Here is a 26,509-nt window from a genome sequence, read left to right on the forward strand (position 1 = left end):
TAATATCTATAAAATAAATATCAATTTAATATCTGTAAATAAATATCATTTTAATATTTGTATATCATTTTGATAATGGTTAGATTCAAATATTCTGCCTACTGAGTTGAGGGGGTTGAATGGCCAAATGGTTAGTGTGTGCGCGTTGTATCATAAGGTCTGTCATTGAGTCAACTGGTGTGGTTGTACGTGACAAGGAGTAGGGTCGCCTGTCCAACCTCGTGGGTTTTCGCTGGGCCCTCCCACTGCTAAAGATCCCTATGTGCAAGCAAATTATTGAAATAAAATTGGACCATATGTTAGTCCTGAAATGACCTAGTTTGTGTCGAGTGGACGTTAAACCCCATTTCTCTCTCTCTCTTCCTAATGCGTTGGGAGAGGTGAATGCAATCCTTTCTTGACATACCTTATTTATAGCATGACCAACATGTGTAGAACCATTGGCATAAGGTGGACCATCATGTAAAACAAACTGTTGTTTTCGGTCTTCACGTCTTTGCCACAAATATAATTCATCGAAACTGCAAACCTCAAAATAGAAAATACAATCAACATATAACATAAGACCAATACCAGTAATACGATTTGACTATACAAGTTTTAACATTAAATTGACAAAATGTGAAAAGTGTTTTTGTGATCAATTGACTTTTTACTAATTAGGTAAATCAAATGCTATCTTTTAATACTATTCAAAGTGAAATACCAAGTACAGTACAGTGAGTCATACAAAAAATTTAATGGTGAAAAGTGTCTTAGTGAATGACTTTTCACTAATTAGATAATACCCCTTTTAAAAAATGTTTAAGAGAAGCTATGGTTATTTTATTTCGCGGGAGTTGATAATGATAATGAAATTAATATACTCAGAATTTAGTAAAGAGGCTTCAGTCTATAGTAAAGTGCGTTGGCAAGTTGTAGAAACTCAACTGTCAGTCTATGTAAGAGGATTGGAGATGATCACTTATTGTGTTGGACTGTGAACCAGTTCAACACATTTTGTTTAACAGGGTTTTTTTTAGTATTCTAATATAGAGCGAAGCTCTACAGCATCGCGCGAAGCGCGGTGCTTGAGCAAAGCTCTTTTCCGGTAACACAGGAGCGTAACTGAAATTGTCACCCACAGACTGTTGATTAAAAATAAATTCAGACCGGAACCGGATTCACTGGCCAAAACAGGCAATACGCATGTCAACTTATCAAATCTCGCCCAAGCAAGATTACGCGCCTCGTCATAGAACTATTTCTATGACGCATCTAATCAATGACGTCACATATTTTTGACGTCAATGAAAATAATTCTCACACTTTTTTGTTCCTTTTTTAAAAAACAAAATTAATGTATAATGTATCTAAATGAAAATCAATTTGGAAAAACTAAATTATTTAACATTTTTTGTATCACTTGAGAAAATTAATTATGAAGGTTTTATATTTGACAATAATCATCTTCGCTCTACTCAGGCAATGCCTGTTACATATTAATTCTATCCAATTCCTAAGGTTATTTTCTTGGTGAGATAACAATGCTTTTTAAACATACTTTTTGAATATTTAATTCTCTTTTTATTGCTGCTCCATCTCTTAATGTTAATTGATAGTTTGTTTTAGGTAAGTTAAGTGTTTGAGTGTATCGCTTCGTTTTCTTGGGTTCTTTGGATTTTAGTCTGAGACTGGTGTGCAGACAATTTGGAGGTGACAGCCTGAATTCACGGGCCAAAATGCATCTGTTCATTGCCACGAAGAATGTTTATTTTCTTCTCTTCACCAGTCTTAATTTATTTTGACAAAATTCTCTTGAAAATCATAGAAATATGTATTTTCAATTTGTTGAAGTATAATGTTGCTATACACGGGGGCTGACATGTTGTGATTCAGCAGCAAAATATCTCAGCAGTCAGAATTATATCGCCTAACGCTTCATTTTAAAAATTCATTTTATGCGTCTTGCAATTCCTTATATCAAGTTTATCTAAAAGATTGGACCTGTTTTTTAAAACATGACCTTTATAATTAAATAAGTATATGTAAATATTATTATTTTAGTACAAGGTCAAGGACAAATGACATATTTTGGATTCTGAAAAATATAAAAAGAAACGAAATCTTCTGCAAACGAACCTGAAATTAAATATTGACGATTTATAAGCACTGATTTTGCATTGCCATCATACATGACGACATAATTATAGATTTTTTAAAAAGAAATGTTGACTATTTGCTTTGAAAACCTTTTATTCTATGATATTTTTTTAAAGTATAAAAGTAAATCTTGAGATTTCCGGGTTAAAGGTCAAATGGGCGGACCGTGCGCAGCTGATTCGAGAATATTTAATGCAATGATAATGAATGGAGACGGAAATCCAAAGATATCTAATTAACATGGTGTATCTGGCTTTAGAACATTGAACAGTCATGTCGGCAAATAGCTCAGGATTGCCATATACCGATTTACAAAACGCTCATAGCAATGACACTGCTAAAAACTTGGTGAAATTTGGTAGGATTGTCACTAAGGATATTCCTGTTTTTCCCATTCCTGTGAACAAAGCTCTCTCACCAAGTGTAGAACTCAGTTTGACTATTGCATATATTGTTCTGTATGGATTATTATTTTTTATGGTGTATGTTCAGTTGTGGATGATATGGTATTACAGACATAAAAGATTCAGTTATCAGACCGTGTTTTTATTTCTCTGTTTGGTGTGGTCGGGATTAAGACTGACGCTGTTCTCATTTTATTTCAATGACTGTGATAGAGCTAATAACCTGCCGGGAGTGATATACTGGTTTCTCTATTGTTTTCCTGTTTGCCTACAGTTTATCATACTGTGTTTGTTGGTCTTATTTTTTGCTCAGGTAAGCTTTATGTATGTATTGTATTTTGAAATGTTTTTGACATATAATATATTCAATCCCGGTGTTGTCTGGGAAAGTTCCCCAGGAATTTTCGGCGTTGTCTGGGAAAGTTCCCCAGGAATTTCCAGTGTTAAATTGGCTGAGAAAATTCATCACGATTTCCCAGTGGTGTCTGAGAAAGTTTACTAATTCCAGTTTGGTTTTGACATGTCAGTGATTCAATTAGACAAGAGAGCCTGGCACAGGGAACAAAATACCCAGGTTCGCATAGCAGTTTGCGATGTGCTTCCGATGTTACTGCGACTCAGTCTAAAAACTGATTAGCAAAAGTTTACTTGCAAATCTATAAAGTTGTGAATCAATTTTATCCGATGTAGTACCTTAAACTCCAATTATTAGTGCCTCAAAATTCAATTGGCAATATGAAAACCTTTCACAGATACTATCCTTTCTATACTACTACATTTTACAACACAATGTTCAATTCGGGACTCGGTCTGTTTTCGGTTGCACTTATCCAGGCATAATAAATGCGTCTGAAAACATGACTAGTACGCTGTGTGTCTGCACTCTTTTCTCTATATTGCTTTTTAATCTGATCAAAACAATGCTTGAAGTTTGACATCTTTTATGTAAAAAGTCGAAAGTTGCCGATTTGCGACGTCTGAAATTTTGACATCGCACACTTCCATTGGTCTCATTCACAGCAATTTTTGCACTATAAAACATAATTAAATACAATTGTGAATGTTCAGAACATGACGACTGAATAACGCTATATTTACATGCATTTATAATTAATTATGCATGATATTAAACTTATATAACTCTGGTGGACAAAGCTACACCGAGGTCTTCATTGCTGTAGGGGTAATTTAGACCATGTGATATCAACATGAAATATGTCGTCAGCAGTTGGATTTTGTTTAGCACCTGTAAATGGATCGTAAAGGACTGCTTTCTAAACTACCATCCACAATACAATTCTTGTCGTGTGACATCAGTAACTAGCAAATTATGCACAAAATATGAATTCAAAATATTAATATCTTCCAAAATAACAATAACTGCCAAACTTGACCGTGCTGTAATTTATAGGATATTTATTTATGGTAACGAAAAAGTAAACTGTTACATTTCATTAATATTGAGTCTTCATGATAGATTGTAACTGCACCTCAAATGACCAAAACTGCTAATCGGAATTTGATTAGATTAACAAAATGTTAACCAATGCTAACCAATTATTGACAGTTATTTTGTTCCCGGGAATGGCAAGGAAAAGCATCTAGCCATTTGCAAAACCAAAACTTAGATTTGCATGAAGAATATGCCAGTCTTCACTGGGGCGAAATTTCTGTCATAGCACATTTCATTACCCTGGTTGGTGCAGTTAAGAAGAATGTTAAATCCGAATTCTTTCATTTAGTTTAAATTAACTAATGGCATTTGAGGTTTTTACAAGTTAAATTAAATGTTTTGATATGCGAGCTTGGCCTAAATGACAAATAAAATTAAATACCAGAAAACAAGGAAATATTTGCTGGAAAGAATGATAGAAAATGCTGAATTACAGAGAAGTCATACTCGGCTTTTCATTTGAGCCTAATGTTTGATGACACATGCCTTGTTTATTATCACTATTAGAGACTATTTATGGTGTGCACTGTACACCTCTCTCTAAAATATACCAGTCTCTAATGTTTATCTTTGCACGCTGTAAAACTAGCATTTTTTTTCAAGCTCCATTTTTAAACATGCTGTGATTGATCTCTTGACGCACAGTGTACAATTGAACAGTCTGTACAGATAAGTGCATGTCAGCTTATTATTGGTGTTTTGTTAATAATTAATGATAAATGTTCGATAATGTCCGATAGTAGAACAATAAAAGTTAATCGTTATGTGAGAATTTTATCAATGACTGAAAAGAGGTCCATTGTTGCCCAGGGGGCGTAGATGGGCGAATGGTTAGCATGTGCGTGCTGTATCATAAGGTCTGTCATTGAGTCAACTGGTGTGGTTTTGATTCCCCGGTGGTACGTGAGAAGGAGTAGGGTCGTCTGTCCAACCTCGTGGGTTTTCTGCAGGTCCTCCGGTTTCCTCCCAATGCAAGCGAATTATTGAAATAAAATTGAACCATGTGTTAGTCCCAAAATGATTTAGTTTGTGTCGAGTGGACGCTAAACCCTTTTTCTCTCTATCTCTCCATTGTTGGCCATTCTCTATTTGAACACTCTTATAGTCCATGTGACATAAGAGTTTTCTAGAACAAATCTGCTATAGCTGTTTTATGTAAAAGAGATCAGTTTGATCTTCAGAAATAAAGGCAATCAGCACTGTTTGTCGAATTCAACTAACTATTATCATATTAAAGAAACTAGCACAGAAATTACATAAATTCACAACCAAGTGTTGGGAGAAAAACATCTTGGGCATTTTGTAAATTTACAATTTACATTTTGTAAATTTACAATTTACATTTTGTAAATTTACAATTTACATTTTGTAAATTTACAATTTACCGTAACATAAAAAGAATAAACATGAAAATTCTGTGATGTAAAATCACTAAACTAAATACTTGTAAAACTAAATGAGTTAGTGATGGATGAATTATTTCCTGGCCTATAGATATCTAAAGTTCTATAGTATGAGGGGAGTTGGGTGGCATGCTCTTAAGTAGATCTGGAGAAAACCCATGAGGTTAGGCAGGCAACCCTACACCTTGTCTTGTACATGTGTGATATTGAAACCACACCCCTTTATTCAATGACAGAACATATTATGATCTAAACGCTACAATCACTGATAAGGGTGACATCGATGCGACTTAATGAGTTCCAAATATTAACTTTTTTCTTCCGTCAAATTAAATTCTAAAACATTTTTTTCATTTATTAGAAAAATAAATAAAGATGTTTGAATTGTTTGTAGGTAAAAATCATTTCCTATTTAGTGTAAATGGGTATTAAAATAAGTAAAATTCACCATTTAGCCCGAATCAGTAACGTCTTATGTAAACAATGCACACGCTATTGAGCCAATGATTGACACCGTGGGATGTGACGTCACGTGTCGAAACAGTCATCTGTAACAGAGATATTTAAAGATCTCTGTGAATCAAATTGTGAACATGTTAGACAAATTCTTTAATTCTTTAAATGACATCTAGAAAGATGGTTAACTATTCAAAACAAAACACAACACTAGGTATATATGAATATAACTACTTCTCTGTTATTTAATAACGACGTTTCGTATCACATGCAGATCATGTTTTCAAGTTAGTTCGGACACCTGACTTACTGTATATGAGATGACCAGAGTTGTGCTGTAGATCTAATAGGTACTAGATAAAACACACATAAAAAGATAAAAATTTGCAAATAAACTTATCACATGATATTGGCATCAAGTGTAGATCATAAGGCCTGTTATCAATCAATGCAAGTCATGTGTTTGATCCCGGGTTTGTGTGTGAAGATTAGTAAGATCACCTGCCTAATCTCGTGGTTGCTCAAATTTGAAAAAAAAATACGACATGTAAGTTCGGAAATGACCGGGTTATTGTGAAATGGGTTTGTCTTTTATACACATGACTTTTAAAAAAATAGGACTTGAGTCAGAAATAAAATGTTCGATTTGATTGAATGTTACGTTATCAGACGGAAATCTGTTTCTGTTGTAAATTTTGTTTCTATTCTATAACTGATTTTGTGTTTCACAGTCCAGCTTCTTTTAACCTAAGGGAAATGCAGACATTGCTCTCCTTATTACTAATCAAAATAAGGTTACATCAAAGTTCAAAACTATCTAAATCAAAGGGGTTTAGATGCTTTATTATAATGTAAGTTTTATGCTCCTCCCCCCCCCCCCCCCAAGAAAAAACAACTTTATAAATTTAATTTAAATCAATGAATATTTAGTATTGTAACATATTTATTAAGGTTTGAATTTGGAAAGTGGGAAAAAAATATCCTGGGTAATTGAAGCCCCTTGATAATGCAGACCATGGATCTCAATTCAAAATTTTGCATAATTTCTTTTTCTCACATTACCAAGGCAATATTGTCAAAGAATATCAGTAATTTATTAGTCAATTTATTGCCAGTTGATGATTGACAGATTGATAAATATATTGAAATAATAGTCAGGATGTCTAGAAAATTTACTAGCTGAATAATATAAGCAGGTTATTGACTTGTGGCCAGCCTATTAGTATTAATATTATACATATCTTGTTGCTTGTTATCATGTGAAATCCTTCACCACAGGCATTTAGAAAAGAACTTAAATTAGCTGTGGGTGATTTGAATTTTTCGGAAAATATTAAATTTCTTACAGCTTAATCCACGCTAATATGTAGGCTACTCAGATCGATTATTTGACAGTTAAGTAAGGAAACAAAATCAAAATATCAACGCTAGATAATTTCCCGACTTGGATTTGATTGGATTAAAAAGAGAGAGAGAGAGGGAGAAATGGGGTTTAACGTCCACTTGACACCAACTAGGTCAATTCGGGACTAACATATGGTTCAATTTATGTAAATAATTCGCTAGCACCTAGGGGTCTTTAGCAGTGGGAGGAAACTAGAGGACCCGGAAAAAACCCACAAGGTTGGATAGCCAACCCTACTCCTTGTCATGTACAAGCAGAGATTCAAAATCACGCCACTTGACTCAATGACAGATCTTGTGATCAAACGCACACATGTTAACCATTCGTCCACCCAATTCCCAAGCTAATTTGTAGGCAGATTGATTATTTAAGGATACATTATGGGAGATTAGTTAAAGAGCTGGCAATTCTTACTATAATAATTAAAAACTAGATACTGTAAAGCCAATTTGCTGAAAATTTCAGTCAAATTGATCCACTATGAACCAAGATTTTAGCGATTGAATATTGGGGCTAGCCTAAAGTCGGTAGGATATCCATTTTTTGATTTAATTATGAATGGAAGTTGAACAGCAAATCAGAATGTAATCCAATAAACATCGCAAGCTAGCGATGCCATCGAGAGTTGATTATTGTCTGGATAAGTTAATTAATGCCTAATTAATAATTTAGATAACATTTCAGGCCTAATGAATTAAATCGTGAAGAAAAGTTATGCAGTAAATCGGCTCATAATCCTCTAAAGATCACAGGCTAACAATGCCATCAAGAGTTGGTTATGGTCTGGATAGGTTAATTAATGTCTAATTAATAATTTAGATAACATTTCAGGCCTAAAGAAAGACCTGCAATAGGCAGATTTACCTCTTGCATAATGTATGTTTAAAGGAGAGGGCATCTTTACAATTGTAAATTACTAGTAGTTACAGGGTTTCATAAGCTTTGTTCCCCTCTGTCAGATGCTTGGCACTTTGCTGTTTTTTAAGTACTGTGTACCGTACACTGACTTTGCCATGTTAAAGACCCCTTGAAACACATTCTGTCCAGGAAAAATTCTTCTTGATTTTATTACATTTGTAGACTGTTTGTTAGTCTCCATATTAAGGACAAGCAATTAATTTATTAGTGGGTATGTAGCTGTAAGGACACTTCTAGACTGTTTCCGGTAGCGCTAAATATTAGACTTGTACCAACTTGTCAGGGTTGATCTTTGAAGTTCAGATGGAATTAAAAAAGATAGGTCTACCTGTGTACACAACACACTGGCATTGACATATTAAAGACCCCTTGAAAGTTAGAATTAGAAGAACAGTAGGCAGAAACATGTGCTGTCCTGGCAAAATTCTCCTTGTAATCAATATAAATATAACTCTTTAAATCAGTGTCAGTATTTAAGTGACACCATTTGATAAACTAGTTTATATAAAATAGAAAAAGCATGTGGAATAATAAAATAACAAATGACTCATAAAGAAATGACATTTACTTGTGGTAGACCGTATTGATAAACCATGTGTTATTAATAAAATGTATTATAACAGATTGGACAGCAGCCAAAAAGTACTAATACACACACGTCAAACAGGTTGATCTTAAAATCTAATTTGGATCCAATCTGTTGTCAAGGTGTACATGTATTCTTATTCCATTAAAGATATATACCCTTAGGGTTAATTAGGTGATTTATTTCACTCTCAGAACCTATTCTTAAAGTGGAAACTTTAACAGCACTTGTCTAAGAACCTGCCTTTAACAAAAAAATGATATATAAAATGCGTTAAAGTGTCAAATCGTTATTTGATGGATTGTTTATCTCTTGAAAACTACAATTTTATAAAAGGTGGTTCTCTAAAAGGAATATTAGACCAAAAGAGTTATCATCTGTCAATCAAACGATCGGCAATTCTCGTTGACGGTGCAGACAGAGTTGCCTATTTCTAGTCCAAACTTCCAATAGTGACAACTCCGTTCAGAATAAAGTAATTGACTGAAATTTTCAATATTTTCTTTTTTTATCATCTATTTTTGAATTATTATAGCAAGAATGGCCAACTCTTTATTAAACTCTTAACTAATGTATCTTTAAGAATTAGAGTTTTTAAGATTGTATTTTAGAAATCTGGAGGTTTGTGACATTCAATGTAAATGTCCATGATTATTAAATAATAACAATATTCATACTTTAAGCCTTTAGCAATTGCTAAGTACTAAAGGGGTAGGGCTAATCTGACATAAGATTTGGATGAAGTTAATATAAAACTCTTGACATTAATCCAAAATTTTCATTTTTCTAGGCTTTGGAATTACTATAATATTTAAACAAAAGAGTAGAAAAATGATATTAAGGGGAGACATCCTGTTTTTATAAGTAGGGTCGTTAAACCTGTAGACAGGACGTTCGTGAACGAATCAGCTGTTCAGTGGACAGGATGTTCATTGACGGAATCAGCTGTTCGTTACACATGTTATTGGTGGTTTTTTCTGAATTAGTTGTTATTGTTTATCTGTATGTAATTACAGATAGTTACAGAAATCATTGACCTTATCTGTTACACAGTTCATATAGAGATCAATATTTTAATCTTTTAAAGTAGAACTTTAGTGTGCTTTGAAGTTTAGTTGACAAAGATGAAGGTCCATCCATGTGTACATTGGGGTTCACCTAACAGAACACTTGACACTTAGAATCAAAACAAATTATTAAAAACATTTTCGTGTCCTTGGGCCATCCCATTATTTTAACAGCAAAGTTTGCTGCAAAGTTTGCTTGCTTTGTAAATCGGCCGAAAGTAGATTGATTTATGATACCATAGTGGCCGGTTCATTATTTTACCAATCAGTTTGATTGAACTTCAAGCGGCTAAAGCCGACAAAAAACAGCCAATTAAAATCCTTGCAGCAAACCCTCTGATGCACTGTTCGCTTGAACACTTTAGGTGATCAAAGTGTTCTATATAAATAATTCCATTGTAAATCCAACCTTATTTGAAATTAGTTAATATTAATACCCGTACTGGATAATGAATAGAATAAAATAAAACTGCATGTTTTTTTTATTTGTTTGTTTATGTACATGTATAATGTAATAATGAATTTATTGACCACCATGACAAAGGGCTATAGAACATATTGTCAGTGGGGAGTCAAAAGGCATATTTTGCGAAATTCACTTTTTTGCTTCTTCAGAATGAGAATTTTTCTGCGCATCTTTTCATCTACATGTAGTTGCCGTATTTCTAAGGCAATAAAACAAGGTTTTATAGATATTGTTTCAAAATGTCGTATATGAGGTTCTCCAAAAAAAAAAATATTAACAGTGAAAATGTCGTATTTTCTAGAAAAAATCAACTTTGTGTCTAACCAGAGTATTACAATCAAACGAAATATAGCCAGTATTGTTTTATAGTTAAATACATATTATTGAAATTATTGTTGAGCCTCTACTGTGTGAAATCTATCAAACTGAAGCAGGTTCAGGTGGATTTTTTACTGAGATACGTCTTTGCTGTATAAAATTGCAAATAACTAGCTTTCACTCTTTATTTCTGCACTAGATGTTGAGCTTGATATGTGCAAATAGTTACATACTGTTTTAATGGCTACACATACATTTTATACAGAAATATTTAAAGGGACAATAACACTCTTGCTGGCTTGACAGCTCCAGAAAATAAAAAATAGCCTTATTCTAAGTACTAGATGTGTTAGTGTCCTACCTGTTGTGTAAATTATCCATTAAATCCTATTTTACTTGTCCAGAGGGTTCAAAAATATTTTTAAATCCAAGTCACATTTGGAAAGCTTTACGTCAGGCTTTTCAAATCATTTAGTTGAATTTTTCCAATTTTTTAAATTAGGTGTGTTAAGATGAAATTTGTATCATCAATTAATTGGAATATTGTAAAATAGTACAATTTGTTGACCAGAATAAAGATTGGGACATATTATTCAGTTACAACAAGAGTGGTATTGAGCCTTTAAGAAAAGCTTCAGAAATACTATTTCGTTTCGTTTTTTATAGTTTAATCTCTTTTGTTATAGGGTTAAAAGCCACTTGTTTGACCCCCTGACGTTACACTTCCACTATAACTTGTCATATCTTCATGTAGTATAGGCCATCGAAAGTATAAAAAAAACGAAACTAAATATAGATCTGTACTGTAATCAGATAGTACCTAAAGCAAAGGTACTGACGACCCAACTCCCCTTATTTCACTTACAACTAATGGATAATGTAAAAAGGACTTCTTTAAACATATATTATGCAAGAGATAACTCTGCCAATTGCAGGTCTTTCTTTAGGCCTGAAATGTTATCTAAATTATCCAGATCATAATCAACTCTCGATAGCATCGCTAGCCTCGATATTTACTGGATTAGAACCCGGTCTGCTGCTTTTGATTAAATCAAAAAATGGATAATCTACACTATGTTTTTTAATGTACCGACTTTAGTAATGATGATCAAGTCTAGGCCCAAAATTCAATCGCTAAATTATCAGTTCAAGATGCATTAATTTGACTGAAATTTTCAGCAAATTCCCTTTACATTATATAGTTTTCAACTATTATAGTGAAAACTTCCAGCTTTTTATCTAATCTCCCATAATGTATTTTTAAGTTGCATTTAGTAATTGAACAGTAACACACTAACACTATTTATGGAATAACAATTACTGGTTTATTAACATGCAACGTTTCGACGATGATACTCTCATCTTTATCAAGCAAATGATATATCATCGTAGAAACGTTACACGTTAATAAACCAGTAATTTTTATTCCATAAATAGTGTTAGTGTGATAATGTAGAAAGGAAGTGTAGGACATGACTGTCATCATTAGAAATAAATTAGATTGTTTAGTCATATAAGGAAGCAAATAGAAATTTCTTTATCATGGTAAATGTTTAACATCATTTCTTGAGCTTTTTATTAAGTGAACTTGATAATGTGTAGTGCTAGAGTCTATCATAAAGAACTGTCGTATAAGAAAATATGAAACACAAACAGAAAAGGAAATGTGGTTTAATGTCCCACTGTTCTGTTTTGACTGGGCTAATGAAGACAGGTATACGCCATGCAGTTTGCTATGAGGGAAATTTTGCCTCTACAGCATCACTACAGCTTACTCTTATATCGAATTCCAACTGCCAAGGGATCTTTTATGTGACATGCCAATGTGTACATGAGACCTTGGGTTTTTTTTGTCCCATCCGAAAGACTAGACAGCTGTCCTTGTCAGGCCCTCCTTCCTGCACCACAGACAATGGGACACCACGCTAGAAAAGCCAGATGAACTTTCTCAGCCGACACCGGGAGCCAACCGGCGAACTCCAGGCTAGTGAGCCAGCATCTTACTCACTTAGCCACCATGGCTTCTAAAAAAGAAACAGGGAAAAATAGAAAATGAAATGAAATGGGGTTTAACATCCTACTGTTCTGTTCCAACTGTGTTAATGAAGATGAGCATGTGGCACACAGTGTACTAGGAAATATATTCTGCCTACTCTTAAATCAAATTCCAACTGCCAAGAATCTTTTACATGCATGCCAATATGTACAAGGGACCGCAGTTTTTTGTCCCATCCAATTGGCAAAGAATGTGACAAATTTTAGCATTACTTCAATTTTCGTATAAATTTTTACACAAAATTAAATGTCCATTGTTCTTGATTCAGTCCTATTTGCTGATCTTGACTGTCAAAACTAGCTGAGAAATTGACTGGGTTCAAAATTTACCTGTCAGGTAATCTGTATACAGTTAATTCATTTTGGAACTAACACATGGTAAAAAATTTTATTTCAATAATTCACTTGTGCGTTGGGATCTTTAACACAGGAAACCAGTCTAACCAGGGGGAAACCCCTTGAGGTTTAGAAGACAATGCTGCTCCTTCTCATGTACAAGCTTAAAATCAACACCTCACCATTTGACTAAATGACATACCTTATGATCTAAAGTGCACATATTAAACCTCTCGACAGAAACCCCCACGCACACCGGAGTATGTGTCAGTAAATGTTTGAAAATGCAGTGTCAGTAAATTTTTGAAAATGCATAGTATGGATGGAAAATGATGTACAATTTAGTTTTGTGAAAAACACTTAATGTTTTGGATTTTTTTTGCAGGTGGTTTTTAAAGCAAGAGCCAAGTATGAACCCAGTAGATATAAGTGAGTTATTGTTATATTTCATAGTTATCTACATTACTTAATAAAAAATATATCATTTACTGAATGAAGCAACAAGTGTAGATGTGGTACAAAGGGTGTGTATATATGAGAAAAAAAGGGAAGTGCAGATTGAATAAAAGAAAGAGAGAGAAATGGGGTTTAATGTCCACTTGACACAAACTAGGACATTTCATGACTAGCATAGGGTTCAAATTTATTTTAATAATTTTCTTGCGCGTAGGGGTCTTTAGCAGTGGGAGGAAAGCGGAGGGCCTGGAGAAAACCCACAAGGTTAGAAAGGCTACCCAACACCTTGTCATGCACAAACAGGGAATCGAAACCACCCCAGTTGACTCAATGACAGACCTTTTGATATGACGCACACACTAACCCTTCGGCCATCTAACCCCTCAGATGTAATAAAAAGGCGCGCAAAAAGAGAACGTGAACAAATAAAGTATGGCTTAGGCCCGTAGCTAGAGGGGGGCAAGGAGGGTCGAAAAAATATTTGCCGGCTATAGCTCGAAAATACCAACTGTAGACTGTGCCGGGTGTGCCCCCCCCCCCCCCCTAAAAACTTCACTGCCCCTCCGAAGCTAGCAAGCTGGCTACGGGCCTAGTATGGCTACTGACTTACAATCAATATATAGTAAGTAACATTTCAGCAGTAGGTGAGGAGGTGCCCTTCACCCCCCCCCCCCCCCACCACCACCACCCTCTCCCTCCATGAATCTTACTGTGAACATTGAGAATATACTACTATCTTATTTGATTGGTATTTAGTAATTAAACACAAGTTAGAACATTTATGAATCCACAATTACTGAATTTATTATTGTAAAATGTTTTGATGAGGATGCACTTGTCTTTATTATTTCCTTGTTAGTAATAAAGTCTGTAATTGTGTCCATAAAATTAGAAAATAATAACTCTGCTTCTAATTGAGGGGGAGTGATGAAATTTAGTGTATACTTTCATTACATGAATACCATGACTTAGTTCAATAATGAGCATTTTCTGCTTAGATTATGCAGAGTGATCAGTTATTTGATTGCTAGATGTTTTATTTAAAGATACATTATGTAAAATTTAGATAAAGAGTTGACCATTCTTGCTACAATAGCTCAAAAATAGATAATGTAAAAATGAAAATATTGAAATTTTCATTCAAATTACTTTATTCTGAGCCGAGTTATCACTGTTTGTAGTTTTGACAAGATGTGTGAATTGTGGTAACCAGGGCACTGGTATATTCAAGACTTAGCCTCATTTTCCTATTTTTAAATTAAATTTTTAAATGGCGAACCGTTGTAATCTAGTTAAAGTCTTGAGTATCTGATGCCATCAAGACAAATTGATAGTATATATAAAATTTCAGGCCTAATGAAAGACCTGCAATAGACAGATTTAGCTCTTGCATAATGTATGTTTAAATGAGTGTCATTTATTTATTTTGGGATAGAGGTGGAGGGACTTCAGCCTAACTGTTAGTTAGTTATAGCAAGTGTAGTCAATAGAACACAAAATCAATGTTTAATATAAGTGAATAACTGATGTATCCATGGTTACAATCTTGCTATAACACAGAAGTATGTGTGATTTTTGCTGTCATAAAAATTTACAATCTGGATCCCAGAGAAAACTTTACCCTTCGTTTATCTCTGGTAAAACTTGCTGGCCATTAATCAGCGTTAATTCGGTTGTTTAGCTCCACCCCAAGTGGCTACAGATTGGCAGGTTTTGTTAGAATGAAATGCTGCTGATTTCAAAATGGCCGGCTACCAGAGATAACTGGGAACGAGATTGATTAATTTATATGCTTTTTTTTGGTAATATTTATTACCTCTTTTTGATATGCTGCCTTAAAGATACATTATTTAAGATTTAGATAAAGAGCTAGCTATTCTTGCTGTAATAGTTCAAAAATAGATAATATAAAATGAATAATTTGAAAATTTCGTTCAAATTACTCTATTGAGAGCGAAGATATTAGTCTTTGAAGGTATGAAAAGGCATGTGCAATAATTTCAACCACCGTACTGGTTGTTCGAAGCTAAGTCTCGCTCCTCCATTTTAAATTAAATCAAAATATGACTGAATCGTTCTAATCTGTTTAATATCAGAGAAATCCTTTGCCATCGAGAGTTGATTATGGCCTGGATCAGTTAATTAATATCTAATTAATAATTTAGATAACATTTCAGGCCTAAAGAAAGACCTGCAATAGGCAGATTTTGCTCTTGTATAATGCATGTTTAAATTTGATATTTCAGACGGCCAGTTCGTATTATTGTGTGTATAGCAGCGGTTGTCTTCCTGGGATCAAATATCGGCTGTGCTGTAGTTGTAAAATATCATGAATCGCATTATCAATCAGTACCAATTCAACTCTTGTATATTCGGGTGGCGATCAACGATTCTCTGTTCGTTATTTTTGCTATTGTTCTTTCTGTCTGCATTTACAAAATGACAAAGATGTCTTCGTCAGCTCTAGTACTGGAAGCAAAGGTTTGAACATTTTATTTCTGCATTTCTTACAATATTGATAAAATTAAAGATACATTATGGGAGATTAGATAAAGAGCGGGCAGTTCTCACTAAAATAGTTAAAAACTAGATAATGTAAAGGGAATTTGCTGAAAATTTCAGTCAAATTGATCCTCTCTGATCCAAGAATTTAGCGATTGAATTTTGGGCCTAGCCTCGATCATCATTACTAAAGTCGGTACGATAAAATACATAGTCTCCATTATCCATTTCTTGATTTAATCATGAATGAGAGTTGAGCAGCAGATTGGATCTTAATCTAGTAAATATCGCAGACTAGCGATGACATTGAGAGTTGATTATGGTCTGGATAAGTTAATTAGTGTCTAATTATTAATTTAGATAACATTTCAGGCCTAATGAAAGACCTGCATAATGCATAATGTATGTTTAATAAATAGATATATTGAAAATACTGCCATTTCTAATTACTGGGGATTTAATCATCATTTGATAGAAGATTAATAACTTTCAAAAGATAATTTCTTTTTTATCCCCAACCCAACAGTGTCACTGAGATCCTATCTGGCATGCACTGTATTGGGGTTTCCTCCACCCATCTTCTGTACTTTTAGTACAGTCTTGGATTTTATATAATAAAACAAGAATATTTTCTGTGTGTCTAGTCGTTCAGATGGGATGAAAAACCGATGTCCCATCTACAAATTGGTAGTGCATGTAAAAGATCCCTTGGCAGTTGAAATTCGAAGGGGCACACATAAAAGATCCCTTGGCAGTCGTATTTCGAAGGAAGTTCACATAAAAGATCCCTTGGAATTCGAAGAAGAGCACATTAAAGAGTCCTTGGCAGTTGGAATTCGAAAGAAGAGCTACTGTCCTGGCAAAAAATTATCCCTTTCACATTACCAACTTAACCATAGGAATAAAAATTACCATATGTTAGTCCCAAAATAACCCAAGTATGATATTCCATTCTGTTCCAGTTATCAGTGTGGCATATGAGTAGAAAATTAGATAACATTATTTTTTATCTTTGTTTTATTTTCCAGGGAACAACAATGTGTCAGTCTATCTCAGCTGGATTGATTATAACCTTACTATTCACATCACGAGCTATTTATAATTTTATTGCTGTTTATCCTAAAGATACGTCTAGAATACCAGGGTTTGGCTACGACTGGGTTAATGTCTCTGATCAGGTGAGTAAAACAATAAAATGTTATTACCAACAGTTTAACCACTCTAGTTTCCTTCAGTACATCTTAACTTATTCGGCGTTGGCCAGACAGAAATAAAACAAATGTAAAATGTTTGAATGCTATTATGATAGTTAAAACTCCTGAGAAAAGAGAAAGAAGTGTACTTAATGAGCTTGTGGCTCTATTTTTGGGAACTTTGAAATAGACAAAAATGGTTCTAAAAGCACATATTAAAGATACATTATGGAAGATTAGATAAAGAGCTGGCAGTTTTCACTATAATAGTTAAAAACTAGATAATGTAAAGGCAATTTGCTGAAGATTTCAGTCAAATTGATCCACTATGAACTGAGAATTAAGCGATTGAAATTTCGGCCTAGCCTCGATCATCATTACTAAAGTTTGTACGATAAAAAACATTGTCTCGATCATCTATTTCATGATTAAATTATGAATGGAAGTCGAGCAGCAAATGGGATCATAATCCAGTATAACAACATCAATATTGATTGAAATTGATCAATATTGAATTCTAATTCGTGTTTTTAATTTCGAATTATGGAAAATATTGAGTTAGAGTCTTGACTCCTTTAACACAAACAATAACTTGTGTGAGAAAAGCAACAAGGTTAGGTATGCTGCCCAACTTCTTGTCAGTACAAGCATGGGGTGGCGAACCCACAACACTTGACTCATTAACAGACCTTATGTCATAAGTTTTGTATATTGTTTACACATATTTATGGACAGGGATTATGTTATGCTCAGGGATTGTGTTATATTTATGGACAGGGATTATGTTATATTATAGAGGAATTGTGTTATATTTATGGACAGGGATTATGTTATGTTATATTTATGGACGGGGATTATGTTATGTTATATTTATGGACGGGGATTATGTTATATTTATGGATGGTATTATGTTATATTTATAGATATGGGATTTTGTTATAATTTTAGGCTGATGCTTATAACCTGTCCGGTAGTTATGCATATATCTCGTTTGGTGCGGTATTATTTGTATGGGAAGTATTACCCACGTTTGTTGTTGTCATGTTTTTTAGAGTCAGAAGAGCCATAAATGACACTGTAAGTATAGAAATCAAGGGAGATAATTTAAGGGACCTTTTGAATTTTTTTCCATAGTCATACAGTTAATGTCAAATAAACTAAATAATATTTTTTTTTATTTAACAGTCATAGAAATTAAGGGAAATAATTGAGAGGGCTCAATTACTGAGTCTTCTTGGAGTGGGGGTTCATAGTCAGACAGTTTATTTCAGATAGAGTAAATAATGAATATTTTTATTTCACAGTCACTAGCGGATTCGACCCACAGTCACACGTCAAAAGTGTTCTTTTTTGATAATCCACGAAGGTACGATAGTGATGATGATTTGTCTAGACCTGAACATCTTCCTGGCAGGTAAAAAACAAACTCATATTTTTATAATTTCACCTACTGAATTGGCTACAGGTAGTTAGAGGTGTCAAACACAGGACAGGGTATGCCTACTCTATTAGAATGCCAATACCACTTTTTCTTGAACACCAATGAGAACATGGGTGAGCCTCGTTTTTTCGTAGCACCCGAATGACTAGACACCTTTTTCCATAACGGGCCTTTCATCTAGCATCATTTACAGGAGAAACCAGGGCTGGCAAATCCTGAAGAACTGACTGAACCAACACTAGTGTTGGCACGATATATCGTAGAATCGATGTATCGCGATTCACATATTCAATCGCAAGCCTCTGAATCAATTTTTACAGTAACTAACCTGTCACTCGTAATTTCCACCCTTAATCTGTTTTGGTCTTTACTTTGATCCATATGAATATCGTGATATAAAACAATTTTATGTCTTTGACATCAGCAGGACTAAAAATTCTCCCCATAAAAATATCAATTGTTAATTTATCCTGTTGTTATCTTGGTAAATATTGGCCTAGTTATGAATCGTGATACGAATCGTATCGTAGTACCTGAATCGCAATATGTATCGTATCGTAACTGCAGTTAAAATAAGCAGCAATAGCCAACACCAGAATTGAACCTGTGACCTCCTTGTTAATGAGCCAGTGCCATATTCACTCGCCATGGTTACCTTGCTCAATAATACTTCATAAATTGTGAATATGTTGTCTGCTGCAAGTTAAATATACACCAAAAGTCTAATTAAATTTTTTCATTTTTATTAAATGAAAGCCGAATATATACTTCTCAAATTATACTTAGTTTTTTCAACTAAAATCATTGATTTAGGACTTACAATGTTGGTCAACTAGCTTAGTGTCTGTTCTCAAGCGGAGCTTATTGTAGACAAACAGACAGCGTAAGTTTAGTATGGCAACAAATCTGCCCAGAAAGTATTTAAAGGACAAGTTTCGCTTTGAGAATATTATATATAAATGGTTATTAGCCCATACCAATTTCTTCTGGAACTCCTGATAAAATTTTGCTTCTTGGGGAAAGAAATAATTCAAAACCAAAAAACTGCTTGGTTGCTCTTAAGTTAAACATACATTATGCAAAAGCTAAATCTGCCTATTGTAGGTCTTTCTTTAGGCCTGAAATGTCATCTAAATTATTAATTAGACATTAATAAACTTATCTCTCGATGTCAACGCTAGCCTGCGATATTTATTGGATTATGATTTGAATTGCTGCTTAACTTTCATTCATGATTTAATCATGAAATGGATAATCGAGACTATGTTTTTTATCGTACAGACTTTAGTAATGATGATCGAGGCTAGGCCGAAATTTCAATCGCTAAAATCTTGGTTCAGAGTGGATCAATTTGACTGAAATTTTCAGCATTTTCCCTTCACATTATCTAGTTTTTAACTATATATTATAGTGAGAGCTGCCAGCTCTTTATCTAATATCCCATAATGTATCTTTAATATTCAATAAGAATATTTTGTATCACGACTGGTCCTCAAATTGTGGTGCCATTTTTTGGGGGGACGTATTTAAAAATCTATTTTTATGTTTCAGTCCATTCGATATCAATAACCAGTATTCTGTGAACAATACAAATTCTAGAGGTACGCCAAGAGGGACACCTATAATGAACGCTGCAGGAACTCCACGAACGGGTTATGGTGCCGTGTTAAACAACAGCCTGACCAGAAACGAGACGGCAACCATCCATCAAATTACCTCAAATTATACACATCACCGTGACGATACGTGAGTAAGAAGGGAGGAAGATGGCTTTCTGAACGGAACAAATTCTTACAAAATAAAGATATCATTGGATGTTATGTTACTTCCATGACACATGTTCTAGTAAACCTAATATTATTTTTGTCTCTGCCACATTGATTACAAATCGTAATTGTGCATATGTTCTGTTATGAAACTACAAACCAGGCAATGTTTATTTATCAAATTCTGCATTTATGTTAAATTTCCATCCAACTTAGTAAAGTACCTTGCAAATATGGTATCCATAGACTGCTTGTTGTTGTATATTTATGGTTTGATTTGCACAATTTTTTGTACTCATTTTTGTAAGCGTTGACTTTTGTTTGTGCGTGCAGTATTTAATAGACAATTTAGTATGTTGGATGAGAATTTTGATAAATGAAGATTGTCTTATGGAAGTTTTGGAATGCTAAAGAAAATTACAATTTGTAATCCAGGGTCCTGTTTCATAAAGCTGTGATTGTGTAAAGTGATGTTGTTTTGATTTCAGGCTTGTCCAGGAAAAGGAGTAGGGTATCCAGCCTAGCCTTAAGTCTTTTCTTGGTTTAAGACCCCTGCGCGCAAGCGAATTATTTAATTCAATTTACCATGATAGTCCCGTTAGTGTGTTATCATTTCTCTTTGTGAAACGGGTCCCATGTGGTTAAGATGTTATAACGTGTATTAATGTTTAGAGTAATTTACATGGCTTTATTTATTAAGTCATGATGGATTATTGAATCATGATTGAATCGTGATCCATTATTGAATCATTATTGATTATTGACTTGTGATCAAATATTGACCTGTGATCAATTATTGACCTGTGATCAATTATTGACCTGTGATCAATTATTGACCTGTGATCAGTTATTGACCTATGATCAATTATTGAATCATGATCGATTATTGGATTGTGATCAATTATTTAATCATGATCAGTTATTGGATCATGATCGATTATTTAATCATGATCTGTTATTGGATCATGATCGATTATTGAATCAGGATCGATTATTTGATCATGATCAATTAATGAATCATGTTCTATTATAGTGCTTTTACATGGCTTCCCCCTTCTGCATCTTTCATTCTCAGCTGCTTAACCAAAATTTTATAACATTAAGGCAAACCTGGAAATAAAAATTTTAGTCTTACCTGACAAGATGTCGGGCACCGGTGAAGTTGTACCTGAAACTTTTCATGACGAAGAAGGGACAAACTGTGTTAAACATACTGATAGGCAGCAGGCCGCGAGTTCACAAAGCATTCTTAGACTTTACTCAATTTTCAATCGCTGTTTATGAGAAATATCTTTGATCCATAAACACAAAACTTTGCACATAGTTTCTTATTGATGTATTTGATACATTAAAACAAGAAAAGTTTTATAAAGGGTTATATTTAAGTTAAAATAAGGCGAACGATTTTGAATAAATTCTTAATACAAGTCTAAAAATGCTTTGTGAACTTGGGGCCAGATTTTTGTCTAATGTTGTCAATGACTTGTGGCTTATTTCCAGGGTTGCTTTATAGGATAGATTCTTCCATTGGCACGACGTATTAATTGTTAATTAATGAATTATTGTACCAGTAGAAATTAGAACACAAAAATGTGTAAACTGTGTATTCATATTGTAATTATTCTGTCAATAACATGAAAATGTGATCTGTATATATCGAAATTAATCGACGTTTTAAACTAATATTTGTTATGATTGACTTGCACTCAGTAAACTGGATTATATCCCTTCAGTGTCACTACTTACGGTACTAATTTCTGATTGATTGAATAAATAATTGAAAGGCTAATATGGGACCTTGATTAGCACAAATTTTATATCAAAGCTTTTTACAGTCCCTCCCTTCTCATGGAATTCTTTTCCCTTATATGTCTGTTATACAACTGTATTTGCAATGCAGAGGCCATATAATAGTATTAGTATTGACTTGTAAAGGGGAAAACCCATGTTAATGAAGTATTGGCATTATGTGGTTTTAAGCTTTCTATGTTAATTAATTATTCGTAAAACAGGAAGTAGTCATGATCCCCTGGGTAGTGAAACTGAAAGTAGATAAAATTGGCTACCAAGAATGTGAATTATTTATATATTTATTGTGAGTTTATTACATTTATTGTGAGTTTATTACATTTATTGTGACTTTATTACACTAACATCTCTACTGTAACATGTGTACTGTAATAAGCTTGTAGAGGCATTTAGTAACTGGATATAGAAATACACAATAACACATACTTATGGAAAAACATTAGATTGATAACATGGGGAGAAAACCATTTGAAATGTCGCACAAATAGATAAGTAGCTGTTTTTCCATAAGAATGTATTATCTCTACTGTAACATGTGTACTGTAAAGGAGCTTTATTCATGAACGTGTGATTTTAAACATACATTATGCAAGAGCTAAATCTGCCTATTGCAGGTCTTTAGTTAGGCTTGAAATGTTATCTAAATTATTAATTAGACATGAATTAACTTATCCAGACATACAAATACCCTGCTGTACATACAAATACCCTAATGTACATGTAATACCCTACTATACATATGATACCCTAGTGTACATTTACTACTCTACTGTACATACAAATGACCTGCTGTACAATGTTTTATACCCTATTGTTCATGTCAGTGATGGGATTTCGAAATTTTAGTTGTCGGACATTTTCTTCCCGAAAATAAAGGGACATAAATCTTATTGTTATTTAAGCAGGCGTTTTCAAACCACAATTAAAAATCACGTGTCAACAAAATATTCAAATTCACACGTAATAAAAAAAATAGGTACACCTCGTTATTTTTCATATTTAATTCCCATACGGTATTCAAATTTATGTCAATAATATTCCTACAAAATTACATGACATCGTAATACCATAGAATGAAAACGTGCCGACTACTGCCCATCCGTACCAGTTTCAAATTCCCCCCAAATTACCATATTTTTGGGGTCATAAATCGATACATTTTTCAGCAAAGTCCGGCATTCGTCTTGTACTCCATTTCGATTTATATACGGAAGGTAAAAAAATGACATCCTGAAATTTATTTGGCCGTAAACCGTAGTAAACGTCGCTCTAATACAACAAGTGAGTGACACCAACTGCTAAATAAACCCATTCGACTCTAAGCACGCGCTATCGTCTAAAACAATTACTGTAACTACTTACGTTATTCCAATCGAAATATTCGTCAACATTTCTTAGGACGATTGGAAAATAGCATAGAACATGTCCGGAATATACGGGCAAAATCCCATCACTGGTTCATGTAGTAACCTACTGTACATGTAATAGTAATCCTAATTTACAATGTAATAACTAGATGTACAAGTAATACCCTATTGTACAAGTACACATAATACTATACTTTACAATATAGATTCACAGTAATACGAGGAACCAAGGGTCCATTTCACCTTATAATTTAGTGCTACCTTTTGTGTTAGGATCTTTCCATGAAACATATTTATAGTTCAATAGAACTGATTAGCCAAAATCTTATTTACGTGGTAGTAAGTCTTAGGTGCGCTTCAGGGAAAATCCCTCTGTGCATGTTCTTTTGTTTATTTCGTAACATTCCTGTGCATGTATTTTTTGAGGAAGATAAATCGTTGAAACATATGGTAAATTATATCAGTTTATTTTTTGTTAATAAGTTTTAATTGATAGATTAAGATGATTTTGGTAGTTGTTTATATCAAGTAATGAATGATTAGAACAGATTAGATATTTTCATAACAGAACACAACACAAAGATATATATGGATATAACTACTTCTCTATTTATCATTAACTTGAATTGACAAGGAGTAGGGTCGCCTGTCCAACCTCATGGGTTTTCTCCGGGTCCTCTGGTTTCCTCCCACTGCTAAAGACCCCTACGCGCAAGCAAATTATTGAAATAAAATTGAACCATGTGTTAGTTCTGAAATGACCTAGTTTGTATCAGTGGACCTTAAACCTCTCTCTCTCTCTCTCTCTCTCTCTGTGTTACCCTGTGTTGTGTTTTGTTATGAATAGTTAACTGTGCTTCGGTCCATTACTACAACCATTTGGACAGCCATGTTATTGTGAGACTCATATATAGTACACTGTTTGTGTCCATTACTACAACCACTTGGACAGCCATATTATAGTGAGACTGGGACTTCACTATAACACTGATGTTTGGGTCCATTGACTACAACCATTTGGACAGCCATGTTATAATGAGACTCATATATAGTACACTAGGACTTCACTGTAACACTGAATTCAGGATCCATTGACTACAGCCACTACATCTAGGTTATAGTGAAACTAGAAGCCACAGTGGCTCAGTGAGTAAGGCGCTGGTTCACTAACCAGAAGGTCCAGGGTTTGATGAGGTTCCCCAGGATTTCTAGAGCATGAATTCCTGTTGACTGATGCAGGATGGACGTCCTGGCAAAGACAAGACTAGTTGTTTTTCCAGTGTATACATTGGCGTGCACGTAAAAGATCCCTCGACAGTTGGAATTCAATTGCTGTCCAGGCAAAATTTCCCTCATAGCACACTGTTGGACATATATTCCCATCTTCATTTACCCAGTTGGTGCAGAAAATGAAGATGTTAAACCCCATTTCATTTATTCATATAGTGAGACTCTTTTAGTTTTTTACTATATCACTGATGTAGGGGTCCATTTATTCATAGAGTGAGACTTATAGGCCTAATGTAGGAGTCCATTGATTACAGCTGTACTGAAACCAGCACTATAGTGAGGTCCCAGTGTATATATTTGTGATTTTATACTAAAGATAGAAATCGGTGTAATCTCATACATATTTTATCGACATCTTTGCGATTTTTTCAAATGTAGATATGAAAGCTGCTAATTTAATTGTCAAATTTTATTGGCTATTTTTGAATTTGATGCATATTTTTACTGCTGTTTGCCACATACCTTTCCAATTACTGAGGTATGTTTATATATATATATAATTGTAAAACATATTATATTTGCTGTTAATTATCACATACAGTAAAATCTGTGATCCTTGTGGCACGATGTTAAAAATAGATGTGAAATCTTTCACTGGCAGTAAAATAACAAAGATTTATGGCACACTCTTTATATATATATATATATATATATATATATATATATATATATATATATATATATAATATATACACAAAAATATAAAAGTTTTGGAAAAAAGAACTAGCACTTTCGCTTATTTTATAAGTGCTAATAATTGGGGCTATACTATATACCGAAAAACACCGGAAAACAACCGGAAAACACCATGTTATACTGAATACCGGAAAAACACTAAATACCGGAAAACACACTAAATACCGGAAAACACCCTAAATAGGTAACCCGGAGAAGGGCTATACTATAAACCGGAAACTAACCCTAACCCTAACCCAGGCACACAGAGGAACAGGCTCCCGGTTACCTATTTAGGGTGCCAGTCTCCGGGTTACCTATTTAGGGTATTTTCCGGTATTTAGTGTGTTTTCCGGTATTTAGTGTTTTTCCGGTGTTTTCCGGTATTCAGTATAAAATGGTGTTTTCCGGTGTTTTCCGGTATAAAGTATTGCCGCTGTAATTGACAAATAATGTAGTTCTTTGTTCAAAAACTTTTATAATTTTGTGTATTTAATACCTATGAGTAGTTATCTTAAACTTTAAACCTCATATTATTAGCCTAATGTGTGTTTTTGTTTTATAAGTTGATGAAAAGGGCATTAAAGATAACAGAGGGGGTGTAGAGTATGATCAAGATAATAAAAATGGGAACTAGAGAAGTTATGATGTAAAGTATTGATTTATCAGAGATCCAATCTGTTACAGATTGTCAGAGATCTGACAAGTTACTGGTTGGAGATCCGATACATTGTTTATTGGAGATCTTATTTATTATTGAATGACACATTGTTGATCGGAGATCTTATTTGTTATTGAATGATACATTGCTGATTGGAGATCTTATTTGTTATTGAATGATACATTTCTGATTGGAGATCTTATGTGTTATTGAATGATACATTGCTGATTGGAGATCTTATTTGTTATTAAATGACACATTGCTGATTGGAGATCTTATGTGTTATTGAATGATGTTATTGAACACAGATCAATGTATGAATGGAGATCCAATGTGTTAT

The 26,509-nt window shown here is 33.8% G+C and overlaps 2 protein-coding genes across 2 annotated transcripts in view; one reads left to right on the top strand and one right to left on the bottom strand.

Moving 5' to 3' along the window:
- Window positions 1-1,856, bottom strand: part of LOC126821933 (isoleucine--tRNA ligase, mitochondrial) — a 31,412-nt gene extending 29,556 nt beyond the window's left edge. Inside the window, exons 1-2 of the mRNA XM_056100990.1 lie at window positions 1,544-1,856; window positions 407-529 (exon numbers count right to left, since the gene is read on the bottom strand). Coding sequence (XP_055956965.1) covers window positions 407-529; window positions 1,544-1,735 — 315 coding nt within the window. The 5' untranslated portion in view covers window positions 1,736-1,856. The remainder of the gene's footprint in view (window positions 1-406; window positions 530-1,543) is intronic.
- Window positions 1,857-2,305: 449 nt separating this feature from the next.
- On the top strand, window positions 2,306-25,497 carry LOC126821949 (G protein-coupled receptor 137Ba). Its single transcript, XM_050550621.2, has 7 exons — window positions 2,306-2,859; window positions 13,395-13,438; window positions 15,712-15,946; window positions 16,996-17,145; window positions 18,109-18,237; window positions 18,465-18,574; window positions 20,153-25,497. The coding sequence occupies exons 1-7, from the start codon at window positions 2,416-2,418 to the stop codon at window positions 20,349-20,351; spliced, it is 1,311 nt and encodes a 436-aa protein (XP_050406578.1). The 5' UTR covers window positions 2,306-2,415; the 3' UTR covers window positions 20,352-25,497.
- Window positions 25,498-26,509: the final 1,012 nt, after the last annotated feature.

The sequence above is a fragment of the Patella vulgata genome, chromosome 5 (assembly GCF_932274485.2).
Source record: "Patella vulgata chromosome 5, xgPatVulg1.2, whole genome shotgun sequence".
Classification (NCBI taxonomy): Eukaryota; Metazoa; Mollusca; class Gastropoda; family Patellidae; genus Patella; species Patella vulgata.